The sequence below is a fragment of the Limulus polyphemus genome, unplaced genomic scaffold, assembly GCF_000517525.1.
Source record: "Limulus polyphemus unplaced genomic scaffold, Limulus_polyphemus-2.1.2 Scaffold2525, whole genome shotgun sequence".
Lineage (NCBI taxonomy): Eukaryota > Metazoa > Arthropoda > Merostomata > Xiphosura > Limulidae > Limulus > Limulus polyphemus.
Window position 1 is genome coordinate 46,096 of NW_013668135.1, and position 15,285 is coordinate 61,380.

The 15,285-nt window shown below is 35.6% G+C and overlaps 1 protein-coding gene across 2 annotated transcripts in view; it reads right to left on the bottom strand.

Annotated features, from left to right (window-relative positions):
- The window catches only part of LOC106467196 (centrosomal protein of 152 kDa-like), a 68,839-nt gene that overhangs the window by 34,068 nt on the left and 19,486 nt on the right, over positions 1 to 15,285 (bottom strand). The window contains exons 5-7 of one of the 2 annotated variants that reach the window (XM_022395324.1): positions 12,969 to 13,536; positions 7,942 to 8,085; positions 6,959 to 7,098 (exon numbers count right to left, since the gene is read on the bottom strand). In XM_022395324.1, the coding sequence (XP_022251032.1) occupies positions 6,959 to 7,098; positions 7,942 to 8,085; positions 12,969 to 13,536 (852 nt within the window). Of the gene's footprint in view, positions 1 to 6,958; positions 7,099 to 7,941; positions 8,086 to 12,968; positions 13,537 to 15,285 lie in introns of those variants that run through there. The other variant, XM_022395325.1, reaches the window with a different exon arrangement.

Consider the following 15,285-nt stretch of genomic DNA (forward strand, 5'->3'; position numbering starts at 1 on the left):
AGTGTAAACAATGGTTTTTTTTGTTTTTATACTCCAAAATTTGCCTGCACTCTGTCTGTTTGTTTTTTAATATTTATTACAATAGTGGTTGAAAACACTCCAAGACCACACCAGAAAATGTAATTGGCTTGACAACATTAAGGAAATGTGCAATGACTTATAGGTACCATGTAGGATATTAAATTACAATTAATAATTACCACTATGAATATTATAGAATCTTTTAGCAGTTTACCAACTGTACTAGAGACCTAGAGTTCAAATATATGTACCTACTATAAGGCTTAGTCCTACCGAGATGTGTTGAACCTAATAATAATTTTTATAGTTTTATGCACAAGCCATTCCTTAAATTATCCACAATACAAAATGTTGCCAATATTTTCTCTAATCTTTTAGATGAGTGGATCCTTTAAAGAAGCATAAAACTTCACAGGCAGTTTTAACAGCATTTCTAAAGCTGGTAGTATCAGTAAAATTGGCATCCTGTGCACAATCATAATCCACTTCAGCAACAATAAACCCACCAGTATTGGTGCCATGTGCAGAAAAAACATTCACTTCAATAATAATGAACCTACCTGTATCAACATCTCAATGTGCAGAATCAACATCCATTTCAGTAACAATGAACCTATCAGTATCAATATCACAATGTGCACAATCATAATCTACTTCAGTAATAATAAGCACAGTAGTATTGGTGTCATGTGCAGAAACAACATCCACTTCAATAATAACGAACCTATCAGTATCAACATCACAACGTGCACAATCATAATCCACTTCAGTAACAACGAACCTGTCAGTATCAACACCACAATGTGCATAATCAACATCTACTTCAGTAGCAGTGAACCTGTTAGTATCAACATCACAATGTGCAGAATTAACATCCACAGTAGTAACAAAATCATTAGCAGGAAAACAGCAAAAAGGCTGGGTTGAATACAGGTGTGATACAAATGATATAATTTGTCGTCTATGTACGTGGGCTGTGCAAAGTAATTGCTTACTTCCATCACACTATTCCTCAGTTTTTACATCTCCATGAGTAATAGAATGGAATAATTTTAGAAAGAGAAAGGATGGTCTACAAAAACAATACAGAAGTCAGAGTTATAGCAAATGCATGACTACAAAAATCAATGTTGAAACACAAAACACAATGGCAAAGTATGTTAGCAACAAAGAAGTTGAAAGATGGGAGACAAATAGGAAAGCACTTGAGATGGTTTTTGATGCAATTATATATTTTGGAAAGTAAGGTTTGGCATACAGGGGCACTTGAGGCTCAAGAAGGTAACTTTATGGAAATGTTGAAGTTGGTATCAAAGCACAACCCCTAGTTTAATACATATTTTTCTTCACATGTCCATAATAAATACTGCATTTGGGTCTCACAGAATGAAATCATGGAACTCATAGCTCATAATGTACTCAGTAATGTTGTGGAAGCTGTTAACAACAACTGTTTTTTTACATCACTTGAGATGAAGTTTGTGACTCTGCATATCAGAAGCAATTAAGCTTGTGTGTGTGAGATATGTCGATGATGATTTAAATTTAGATGAGAAATGGATAGCATTATCTGTTCTCAGTAATGCAACAGCTGAAAACATTACAAATACAATCAAACAAGGACTATTATCATATGGATTAGATAATAATCAAGCTCATGCACAGAGTTATGATGGAGCCAGTACAATGAAAGGCCATAAAGATGGCGTAGCAAAACAAATTTTAAAGGAACATCCAAAATTCACCTTCAGCTACTGTTTGGGTCATGGACTGAACTTGATAGTCCATTATAAGTTCTCATTTGTACTAGGTGGAATTACAGGAAGTTCTACAACAGGTGGTCGCAGTTATTAAATACTCCCCTCGTAGAAAGGCATCCTATGAAGCCTTTACAGTGGATGATGCCCCTTCTGCCACTTTACTATCTCTGTGTCCAACACACTGGGTTTTGTGAGGCAATGCTGTGATGTCATATGTAGCTCAATATTATCATTTTCCTAAACAGAAAATGTATTTCCAAACATAGTTACCTCTGCTGACACTAATAGCTATTTCTCAATCTTCATCTTTGCCATCTAACATTGTGTTCACTTTCTCCAATCTTTATATATCCCACTCAACTGCTCTCGGCAATACCTAATTTGCAAAACTTTATGCTGGCCCTCACATGCCCTCCATGTAGGTACTGTATATAAGCACTGTATGCAGACAATAAAATTACTTTTTCGAGACTTACCACATTCTAGTCACTAACACCGGCTATTAGTGGGGAGGAAGAGTGTGGTTTGGTTTGTTACGAATTTCGTGCAAAGCTGCACTAGCCATGCCTAATTTAGTGGTGTAAGACTAGAGGGAAGGCAGTTAGTCATCACCACCCACCGCCAACTCTTGGGCTACTCTTTTACTAATGAATAGTGGGATTGACCACACATTATAATGCCCCCATGGCTGAAAGGGCAAGCATGTTTGGTGTGACAGAGATTCGAACCCACGACCCGAAGATGGTGAGTCAAGCGCCCTCACCACCTGGCCATGGGAGAGGAAGGGAGGGAGGAAGAGTGTCAGCAAAGGTAAGTATGTTTGGAAATACATTTTCAGTTTAGGAAAATGATAACTTCCTAAACATACATACCTCCACTGACACTAATAGCTAGAATCCCACATTGAGAAGGTTGAGGGGCCAGTGAGGACAGAGATCATATAGAAAGCATCTGCAGAGAACAAATATGTACCATGAGAAGTGGTATCAAAGTGGGGAACATCCAGAACAGGTATGCTCTTCACCCAGAACTACAGAAAATGTAAAAGGGTGGAATATAAGTATGATGGTCCAACCCTGACCAAACAGCCGAGGTTCCACAACTCAGGTTGGATTTAAGAGGTCATGGTACCCATATCCCTCATTGGTGGCCAGGGTAGTTGGCCTGCAGATATATATATCTTTGTGATAGGATTCCTACCAGTAATCAGAGAATTACGCATTTCAAACCACTGGATTTATGAAAGAAAGACAACAACAACAATCCTTCTGATCAACCTGAAGAAGTCCAAAAGGCAACATCCCAGGTCTGGATTGATGGGATCATATGCCATACTCTAACAAAGTCCAGGACTCATCTAGTCTGGATTTACAAACAGTTGTCTTTACTCCCCCATCAAATGGGCAAGGAGAATTCCACTTACCCATTCAATTAAGGAGAGGATGTGGAACACTGTCCCACCAAAGACCAAAGATGGGACCGTGTCACGTTCAACTTTACGATGAGATAGCGGACAAGGTTTTGTCATCATCAGTATTCATAAGAGGGTCCAATCACCCCCCCCCTACTGGATAGCTAAGCATCAAATCTGGACTAGTTTTACGAGTAGTCTCCCATGTAGGTTGGCCTTGCTACTACCGCCATGTGGGAAAAAAACTTCCAAAGACCCAGGTAGGAGGGTCCCCAACTTTCCCCTCTTCTCCGAGAGTGGAGAAAACTCAACACTCTGAAGGTAAATCCTCTGTTCACCACCCCAGACACTGGGCACTGGGTGTGGTGAGGACTTCCGAGCTCCACTAGTAGAAGTAAGGGGAGAACATAAGCGCTGGGGAGTCCTGATGAACAGGTCTCCAGGGACAATGCAACAGGTGAACCACGTTCCCTAATTTTAAAAGCAAACTTATCCCGGCTGATTCAGCTTTAAAATCAGCAGGTACTGGCAAAATCCCCTTTAACTTTACTCATGATAGTCCATGGTGCAGAATTTGAATACAAGCGTACCTGAATGGGCAACACTCACCAACAGAGTTGGATCCAAAAGAAATCAATAGGGACCCTAGAAGAGAAAAGGACAATAACTGTAAGTCAGATAACACGTTACTATGGTCTTTTGGAACACCTCATCTCGACAGAGCCCATTGCAACCAGGAACCGATATAAATGCTGCTAGTGCGGAATTTAAATACAAGCACAACTGACTGGGCAACACTCGCCACTAAGTGGGATCCAAAATAAATCAATAGGGACTCTAAAGAGAAAAGAACAATAACTGTAAGTCAGATAACACATTACTAACCACCCTGGTAAAATCTAGTAGAGGTAGTCAACAAAGCCACAGGGGGAAAGATGAAGTTCCTTTGAAGAGGAAACTGCCAGATCATGAAGGTAATGAGATATGAACATTTTGGGAGAAGTCCACATACCGGCCCGTGAAATATCTCCTGAGAATAAGGACGGAAACAATTAAGAGAATCAATGGAAAGAGGGGGCCTTGAAACAAGAAGAGATGAATCTGCAGAAGTACAAATGGAAGTAGAATAGAGTCAAGCAGCCAAAGACAAAAAGGAAGACTGCAAATGTGCTGTATCAACTCTGGCTTTTAAAGATTCTGGAATTCCAGCAAAGAAATAAGGCACAAGAAAAGGCACTTCCCATATATCTTGAAGGGCAGAAAAAGGTAAGTGAATACCCTCCAAAAATGCATCACGATTCAATAAGTCCCAGCAACAGAACAACCACAACACCAAGGCAAGTCCTGAAGAGGACAAACATGTCATAGTAGTGACCAGTAAAGGGGCCAGTTCATCGTCAAATTGTTAAGGCAATCGGTGATATGCTTCAGACAAAAGTTGAAGGGAAGAGAAGTATCTTAAAACAGTAGTAAGAGTCAAACAAATCAACAAAAATTGCAACCTGTTAAGAGAGATAACAGGTTCATACCAGGCAATCCATAGATCCAACAATGGATCCAACCTTTGAGTGTCCAAATATATATCATCTTGACGAAGATACATCAGAGCATGTTGTTCAGATAAATGAAGGGGGGAAGGTATAGCGACACCCTCATGTAATTGTGTTGCAAAGCAATATCAGGAGAAGGAGGAAAAACTAAGTAATTCCCTTAAGAATGATCGGAAAACAAAGTAGGGATAGACTCAAAAGCAACTGGTTGCAACTCCAAAACTTCACAAACATGTGTAACTAACTGCAGAAAAGGTGCAGAAGGTGGCTGATCAGATGAGTCTTCAGGAGAGGAAGCTCTAGTGAAAGAAGCAGCAAGAAACAGGGAGTCTAAATTCTCCCCAGAATATCCTGTTTCAGAATGAAAATTCGAATCAGCACCTCCCGGAGAGATTCCCTCCAGGCCGCATGAAGGACTCAATCTTGCCCCGAAAATCAAATCACAGACAGCTTCCACAGAAAGTGGCTCCCCCCCAAACTGCCGACCACCACTAAATAACAAAGGAGGAGTAGACGAGGGCTGAGTAGCCTCCGTGCTTGAAACCATTACATGAGGGTTCATATCCAATGTTTTTTTAAATATATTTATAGGAAAAAAAACAAAAAACAAATTCAACTAAATATATCTCTGGATAACAAAACAAAGAATTCCCATTTAATAGAAAGCAAAACTGAGAAAATGTAATTCATAAAATGTTAGTCTGAATGCTCGCGTTTTGTCAGGAAAAAGTGATTTTATTGTCTGCATACAGTGCTTATATACAGTACTTGTATAGAGGGTGTGTGTGAGGGCCAGCATAAAGTTTTGCAAATTAGATATTGCTGAGGGCAGTTGAGTGGGGTATATAAAGACTGGAGCAAGTGAACACAACATTAGATGGCAAAGATGAAGATCAAGAAATAGCTATTAGTGTCAGTGGAGGTATGTATGTTTTGGAACTGCCAGTTTGTTGGATGGCTAGAGGAAACCTGTAATGATACTGCATTGCCATCAAACGTGCATGTGCAAGCTTGTGGGTTAATTAATAGCATGCAGAAGTTCAGAATGTTTTTTGGTCTGAAGTTGTTGGAAAAGCTGTTTACAATAACTTAACCAGTGCACATTTTAATACAGTCACCTAAAGTTTCAGTGCAGTTTGCCCTCTCAAAAATCGAAGGCATGGCTTCTCTTCTGCCAGATGCTAATGATACTGGCATTGTAATACAGTTTTGCAAATCCATTTTATCCACTTCTAATTCTATATGCATTGAAGAGCCTGCATTGCACAGAGGTGCAAACGTCACACAAACTGTATAAGCTGAATTTGAAAGTATATACTAATCAGTGTTTGCAGCTGCTGTTGAATCAGTTTCTGTCAGATATCCCACAGGTGATATGCATAAACTAGCAGGGATCGAGAAATCTCTATGTAAGCAATCTGCAACTGCTATTGATGAAATGTACAACATTTATCAAGATGACCTGGTGCTGTTAAAATTAAAGGACTGTGTGAAATATTAAATTGAACAAGTGCACAGTGTCATTGCCAAAATATTTCAGATTCATCAAAGATTTCCATACATTATTTTTGTGAAGCAATGTGCAAAAATCCTGTGCTTAAGAATGTTTGTCCATCAGTTTTCACTCTGCTTAAAATCTATATGGTGGCTCCAGCAACTACATGTACTGCTGAAAGATTGTTTCTGCCCTAAGGAAGCTGAAAAGTTACTTGCACCTCACCATGTCACAGTCTTGCATGAATCATCGTGCTTGTCTATATATATCCTGAAGAATGATGTGGATGAATTGGATTTGCCAAAAGTTGTAGTACAGCTCATATAAATATGTTTTCTCCTTAAATATAAGTTTAATATGTATAAAGTATTTGTTTAGCTGATTTCCCAGTTCGGGCAGCATGTCTAGCAGATTTCCAGAGGGATGGGTATGTACTTTACCAGCCATACTGCAGCATCCAAATTCATTTATTCTTATCTCAGGAAATTATTTGACAATAAACTCAAACAATTTCAATGTTAAAATGATAGAATTTAGATAAGAACATAGTAAAACAATTCCTGTTCTCTTGGTAATGTTATTAAGCTAATTGAAAAGCTACATATATACATGTATGTCCATGTTGATGGTAATTTATCACTGGTGGCTTTTTAAGAAGTTTTAACACTTTCTTTATTATGTACAGCAAAATTTTACAAAAAATCTTAAAATCAATACCAACCTCTTGTTTAGCTTGATTTTCATTTTCCAGCTGAGTTTCCTGTGCTATCTTAATTCCCTCTAGGGATCTGTTTTCTTCCTCTTTATCTGCCAATAGTTGTTGAGCCTGTTGTAGACTAAAGGACAAACCTTCCTTATCTCCTGAGAATATATTAAAAAGCTTGATAAATAGATCATTAGACAAAAATTTTATTAAACATTTTCTTGTTCTTCAGCTGATGATTCATAAAAGGGGCTCAATGGCCTGAAAAAGACTTAATAAATTCATTCAATTAACCGTACTAACACAGGTCTTCCTAGATCACTGCTCAAAGTCCATGTCATCGCATTTATTGATTCACATTCAAAATTTTACTGAACTACTATTATATGAATGTATATAAATAAGTTTGGTATCAAATTGTAGATTATAATTCAAATTTTAGTATTATACATTAGTTAATTTCTTAATTTAAAAGTAATATTTAAAAAAAAAATCCTCAATATCAATTTTTGAGTGTCACATGGTATGTTGAATACAGCATTGGTTCAAATTAAATGTTTGTAATGCCCGAATACAAAGTCTACAGTTTCTTACGAATTAGATACTCAAATTACTGATACTGAAAATCTAGAATATTACATAATTTATATCAACAAAAAGTTTACCTTTTATCAGAAACTTGAAAAGTTTCTCAAAATTCCAAATGCAATGGTGTATTATACTCAAAGCTTACATACAAATTTTCATTTTTTTTTCTTGTTTCACACTACTGTAGATATATTACTTATTTCAGTTATTCTAGAAATAATAATCCCAAATTTTTATTAACGAGTTTTACAACTACAGCAAATTTTACACTGAAACTTCTTCAAGATATGAACATTTTGATAAACTCTAGTAACAGATAATGTTTGCATTTCTATATACTGTTTCTCTCAAATCCTAACAACTAAGAGCAGAAGCTAACATTAAAGTAACTTTTTATTAGGATTTTCACTAACCTTGCAGCAGAGTTATCTGATGTTTAAGAATGCGAATTTCTCTGGAAGCATCTTCTTTGAACTGTTCCAACTCGGAAGTAACCTGTTGAAGTTCGCGGCTCCGTGCTTTGTACAGTATTTGAAGTTGAAGCAGCTCATTCTGTTCTATCATAAAACAACACCATCAACATTAAAGTGTATGATACTTTAGAAAAATGATAATAAAAATTTCAACAGCACAATTTACTGTCAAAATTAAAATGTATAACAGTTTCAGTAAATTATAATGAAAGTCTTAATGGTATGAGTAACTATTCAGTTTGTAAGCTTTTACAGACTAATTAAAGTTTAGTTCTCAAAAACCAATTATAACTAGTAGTACATGTCTATTTCAAGGCCCATTATTGCTAAAATAGGTGATAATAAGTGATTTTCCATGTCTATTATTACCAAATAAGACGAAAGGGAATAATGCTGAGAATACAATATGCAAACATTACACATCTCACTTATTCACAGTCAATATTTCAAATTTTAAAAAGCTTTTAAATTCTTTTGTAGTTCTTGCATGAAACAAAGATCTACTGTAGTCATAGAAACTATCTACTGTTTCATGGAATCATGTTGTGTTCGACTTTACCTTGGGTATTTAGTACTGCCCTAGTACTGTCACAGAAAGTAGATATATTTCTGAATTTATTTGAAACAGATGATTCTGTTTTGTAAAGACCTGCTAGTGAAGACTCCAGTCTAAGTCTTTCCTTTTTGTGGCCATTAACTACATGATTCTGTTTTGTAAAGACCTGCTAGTGAAGACTCAGTCTTTCCTTTTAGTGGCCATTAACTATAGGTTTCTGTTTTGAAAGACTTAAGATCTGCTAGCGAAGACTCCTGTGTCTTTCCTTTTAGTGGCCATTAACTACATGTTTCTATTTTGTCAAGATCTGCTAGTGAAGACTCCTGTGTAAGTCTTTCCTTTTTGTGGCCATTAACTACATGTTCATATTTTGTCAAGATCTGCTAATGAAGACTCCTGTGTAAATCTTTCCTTTTACTGGCCGTTAACTATATGTTTCTATTTTGAAAGACTCAAGATCTGCTAGTGAAGACTCCTGTGTAAGTCTTTCCTTTTAGTGGCCATTAACTGTATGTTTATATTTTGTCAAGATCTGATAGTGAAGACTCCTGTGTAATAAGTCTTTCCTTTTACTGGCCATTAACTATATGTTTATATCTTGTCAAGATCTGCTAGTGAAGACTCCTGTGTAATAAATCTTTCCTTTTACTGGCCATTAACTATATGTTTATATCTTGTTAAGATTTGCTAGTGAAATCTCCTGTGTAAATCTTTCCTTTTAAATTAAAGAGAAAGTATAATTTAATAAACCAGTCATCTCTTTTATTTAAGATTGTGTCCTGTGACAGAGAAACGGTTGTTACACGTACTGCAGTTATTTTTCTAATTGTCTGAATCTTAAATACCTAAAGTGGGAAATTTTATATTGATTTTCGTTTGTGGTGCCATTCAGTAGGTAGTGCCACATTGTACTTAGCATTTCTGTCACATACATAGATATATATATACACACTACGTCCATTATATTAAGATGTTTCTAACTTACTGAAAGTCATTATTAGCTATTGCATATTTTCCATGGAAAAGCTTAAGTTTCTCTGCTGCCATTTCCCACACTTTACCCTTCTCTCTATCTATCACCTCTACTCTATTTAGGATGCCTCAAATTTCCCATCCTACCTTCAAACCCTAAAAAAACCAATTGTACAACTTCATTACTAGCTTCCTTAAATATGATGACCAGTTCTGAGTTCCCAAATAAAACCGATTGCACTTAACAACTAAACTACTCTTACTCATTGTAATCTTGGAATAAATAATCAGCACTGTTGACAACAAAAGCATTGAAATTTCAACTTTATATGTCTTACAGAACTTCTAGTTCAGACAGTACACCAGGTGAACTGCAAAGTTACAATGAAACCATAAAATGCCAATCAAAATACTCACAAGAGCTGTAGTCTGCATAATATGAAGTGGTGAAGGCTGAGTCCATCTGAGGTGAGAATTGAAGTAAATGCCCAAATGAACTAAATACAGTGTAGGCGGGAGATAGCATTTGGAAAGGCTGATAAGCCATCCCAACTGAGCAGCCTACAACAGAACATGGGAGGAGTAAGAGAACACCTCCCGAGAAGGGGCAAATAGAACCACTCATTCATGAAAAAGTGGAATCTCTGTCCCAATCTGTGAATTGGTTGAGCAAAGGCCCTCATAACTCAACTGAAAACATAAGGGGCCAAAGATACATTAAACGGAAGAGCACAGAATTGAAAGACTTGGTTCCAACAGACGAAACATAGAAAACATCTTGAGGACGGGACAATTGGAGTATGTAGAAAGGCATCTGATATGTTGACCTTTGTCATCCACAGACCTGGTGAAAATGACCACTGCGGAGAAAATAAATTCTACATCCAAAAATGTGGAGCAACCAGAAACTGGTTGAGAGACAATATGTTTATAATCAGATGCCTGTCCCCGGTATTCCTGGGGACCACAAATAGGTGAGAGTAAAAACCCAGAGAAAGGGTGTATACCCTTTCGATTACAATTTTAGTCAAAAGATCAAAGACCACATCTTCATGATGTTGAGAATAAATGAAGATAAAGGAAATGGGAAGAGGAGAGAAGGGGGAAGACAAGAAAAATGGAGAGAGGCCATGGGTGAAAACCTAAAGAACCCATCTTTCAGAAGAAAAGTGAGACTAAAGTTAGTGAAGTGAGACAGATGATCACCCACTGGTTCCGAAACAATAGGATAATCACTAATGAGATGAGTGACAAATCTGATGTTGGAAAGCAGAAAAAGAGGAAGGCTTGGAAATTGGAATGGGAAGGGTAGACTGATATGGTCAAGGAACAGGAGACAAAAAGCAAGGTTGAGAAAGGCAAGAAACTAGAGAAGGTAACAAGGAGTGATGCTGGGCTGCTTCAGCACGAGTCTCCAGTGAATCAGATAAGAAAGAGATGAACATTAGTGAGGAGTGCATTCTGACCCAACAGCAGGGGAACCAAATAATAAGAGACAGAGCAAAAAAAAAGTGGTACAGACCAAGGCAGTAAAGAGAAGGGAGTGAACATCTCTGGAAAATCCTTCTGGGGCATGATGAAGTGCCTCAAATATAAGGGGATGAGAGGTAAAGCAGGAGGGTGGTGAAAAAAAGATGAAGTTGCAAAAATTGGCAGTAAAGATCAAAATAGAAGACAAGGGATAATCTCCCCAAGCAGGCAAAAGAGATTTCAAAGACTGAGAATCTAGAAAATGATAGGAAGGATGGCTATAAGTCAGGACAAAAGAGTCAAGAAGGCAAAGAGGACAAGGCTTGTGGGTACGGGTGTGAAGTTTTTCTAGAAAGGAATCAGCATAAAACTTAAAATCAGGTGATGAATGAAAGACAAAGTAATGCTAAGAATGGGTTTCCTGAAGTAAAGAATGGGAAAAATCAAAGACACATTCAAAGTTATCATCACTTGAGAAGTCATTACAATTCTTTTGAAACAAAAAGCTATGGTAGAACGAAACATGTTCCTTTGAATTGTATATTGAACGTAGCAGAAAAATCAACACCTTCATTCAAAGCAAATGCTGAGAAAAAGAATGAATATACTGCAAGTACAAGTGCTTAAGGGGAGTTACTGCACATTGAGGTAGTGTAGCCCTCCTACTGGTGAAGGGAGTATTGTCACATGATAATATCATCATGTACCAGCACAGTTCAAGTTACACACACATGAATTTTAGGTGAGAGTTAACTGAAGGTTAGTAGCATGCAAATCTCATAGGCAGACACATAAGAGATATAGCTATTCTGTGTGCAAATTTGAGGTGTTGTTTCGGAAACATGTAATAATCTAAAACACAAATCACTCGGATGTTGATTGAGTCCATGTTAGTTCTGGTTTCAATCACATATTAATTAAAAGAAATATTATTAATTGAACTAATAAAGCATAAAAGCTACTACCAAGAGAATTATCAGTCTTTCAGTAAATAGTTCTTCTGTGAAATAAGGGTAACACTACACATTACCTGGATACATAGGGCTACACATTAAAACTATGATATAAACTATTACAAACTTGGCACTTGCTTGGGCTTGTTACAGCAACCCACTAAATGCAGTGGTAACTAAAATTTCAAATTAGGCAATGTGACATGATTTTAAAATCAAGTATTTTAGTTATTTATTGGCAGTTTTATTTTTGTATAAAATCTTAATCCTTGATGTTATTCACATGAAAAATTAAGAAAGAAAGGAAAAAAACAATTCAAAATTTTTCTTTCATTTATGCTTTTCTTGCCATCACACTTGATGTTTTTCGAAAGATTTTCCATATGTCTTCATTAACTTTAAGGGCTATAGAAAATTTAGTACAAAAGTAGATTACGCATCACTGACAAGCCTGAAGATGATTGGTTTTCTATGTCTTTTCACATTAATAGAAATAAATAAATAAAAATATATCATTGGCACTTCTTTACTGACATATTCTTTATTTTGGTACTATTAACCTAAAAAAAATTTACAAAGCTGATGAGGCCTTTTTCTTAAAATCAAACTTGTTTTAAAACCCACACAAAATATATCACTTATTCTAACTTATAGGCTTAAATTGAGAGCAAAAAATTTTACTTTTTTGTACCAGAAAGTAAAATTTTAATAGTATTTTTTCACCTACAATGTAACTTACTTCATGTCTGTATTTTTTAACTTTCACTCAGTTTCAAAGCAATTTGAGAGCTTACGTTAAATGATGATGATTTAGTTTAAAATAGTTATGGACACATCCCTACAAAGAAACAATGGCAAACACTGTTTTATCACAGAATCTGTTATATTATTTAATGGCAAAATACCAAGCATGAGATAACTGTGTGTGCATATATTGTTAATTCTTTGTAGTAAAACATTTCATAGTATTTTATTCATACTTTATTATTGTCTTCAATATCAAACCACAGTCTTACCTCTTTCACCTGGCAAAAGTTGGAATTTGTCCCCATCACCAAATGAGCCACTTCTTTCTTCTCCTGTACCATTTCTTCTAATGTAATCAACTTTTTCATGCATGTTAAAATTTCTTTCATTTTGATAAAGAATGGCTAACTGTTGGTTATCTTCATCATTCTGTCTTGTTCCTAAGTTACTGATCAAAAGGTCTTCTTCCTCATGATTTTCTTCTGTAAACCCATTCATTTCAAAACGACTACACATGTCACTGGATTTGAGATTGTTAAGTGTATCTGCCATATGGTTTTCATTAGTTCTATATTCTAATAAATCACTTTCATTGTTATCTAACACAATCTGTTCTACGCATTGCTGCCCTTCATTACTCGCACTGTTTTCACTTATGAAATATCCATCCCCATCTTGTCTTCCAGCCTGCCTTCTCTCAGACAAGGAATGATGGTTTTCATAGCTACCACCTGGTTCAAGTAGACTTTGTTGAGAAACTACATGTTCATCTTCTGGTGATCCTTCAGCTAAATGATAACCTTGAGGATAGTATCTCGTGTAAGATGGAGAATGATCCTTGAAATAATAAAGAATGTATGATAAAAAAGTAAACTTACTGTACATCATCTACTGTTTTAAAACAAAAATCACAGTACAAATATGTATAAAGCTATTAACTGGATCTTTTTTTTATTGATAGATGGCTTAGAGACTTGGGTGAGTAAATATTACAATGCTAGTACATATAACATATTGTTGCAATACTCAACGATACTTATCAACTACCATGCTTTTGAAACAAAAACTCTTTCTCAAAAGAAAAGCATCTTGGTGTTCTAGTTGAATAGTCCCTTAAGCCATCCAAGCAATGTGCTATTCCTAATAGCAGAGCAAATAGAATTTTAGATTATATCTACATAATATTGAATGTCAGTCTAAAGATATAATAATTTCATTGTATAGGTCATTGGTTAGGCCACATTCGAAATATTGTGTTCAGTCTTGGGCTCCTTCCTTCAGGGAGGACATTGAGTTGTTGGAAAGGGTTCAGAGGAAGGCTACTAGAATGATACCTGGAATGGAAAGGTTGTCATATGAAGACAGATTTAGATCTCTGAAATGGTTTTATCTTGAAAATGAAGAGTTAGAAGAGATCTAAGGGTGTTTAAGATTGTTTAGAGAACTGATAGTGTTGATGTATCATCTTGTCTCATAGTTAATTGTGAGAATGGTAGGACTAGGGGACATAAATATAAATTTTAGCAGGTTAGGGGTCATATTCAGCTGAGACAGCTTTATTTTTGTAACAGGGTAGTTGGCCTTTGGAATGGATTTCCTTTGGATGGGCAGTTTTAAAAGAAGGCTTGATAAGTATTTGAATGATAAGATTAGCTTTAAGTGTTTTGATTTAAAGTTTAGTAAAGTGGATGGGATTGCCTGGATGAACCAACAGGTTCCTTATTGTCATTAAATTATAAGTATATGTAAGAAACAATAACATTAAAGATGTGAAAATGCTACTGTCTCTCTGATTTTCATGTTTGTATCATAACTTAGTGTTGTTAGTAAGAGTTATGTAATATTGAAAGTTTTCAGTGTTCTAGCCTAATATTAATACAGCCTGAATGTTGTTTACTGTAATTAAGATAATTCACTTTATGCAAATAAAGCAGGACACTGCAGATTAATATATATATATATATATGTTACAAGTATTTAACAAAATAATTTCAATATATATACAATTCTATACTTAATATTTAAGCTGTTATGTTTGTGATTTATTTAGTAATAGTACTACTTAGTACAAGTGTTATGTATGTGATTTCATTTAATAGGAATAGTGTTACTCATCCATGTGTAAAACTGTTATGTCTGTGATTTCTTTAGTAATAGTAATACTTGTAAATGTGTCTTAATTTTCAAGAGTTTTCTTTTTTAATTTTATTGTAGTTGTGTTAAGAAATATAGTATCATACTTAACTGTGTTATTATTGTATGTGCAGTGTATTGTGTTTCAAAGATGATTAACTGGAGTGATATATCATTCTTTTTATAGTACCCCAGCATTATTGAAGGCAAGATAAAGGTATTGCTTGTCTTTCAACTCAGAAAAGCATGGCCATTGATATTTCTGATACTTTGTAATAAGTCAGAAATGTTTATTTATAGTGCACTGTATAAATATAACGTGTGTACCATATCTGAAAAAAATAAGTAGTACTATTACTAAATAAATCACAAACATAAATGTGTACACATTAATAAGTAGTACTATTACTAAATAAATCACAAACATAACAAGTGTACACATTAATAAGTAGT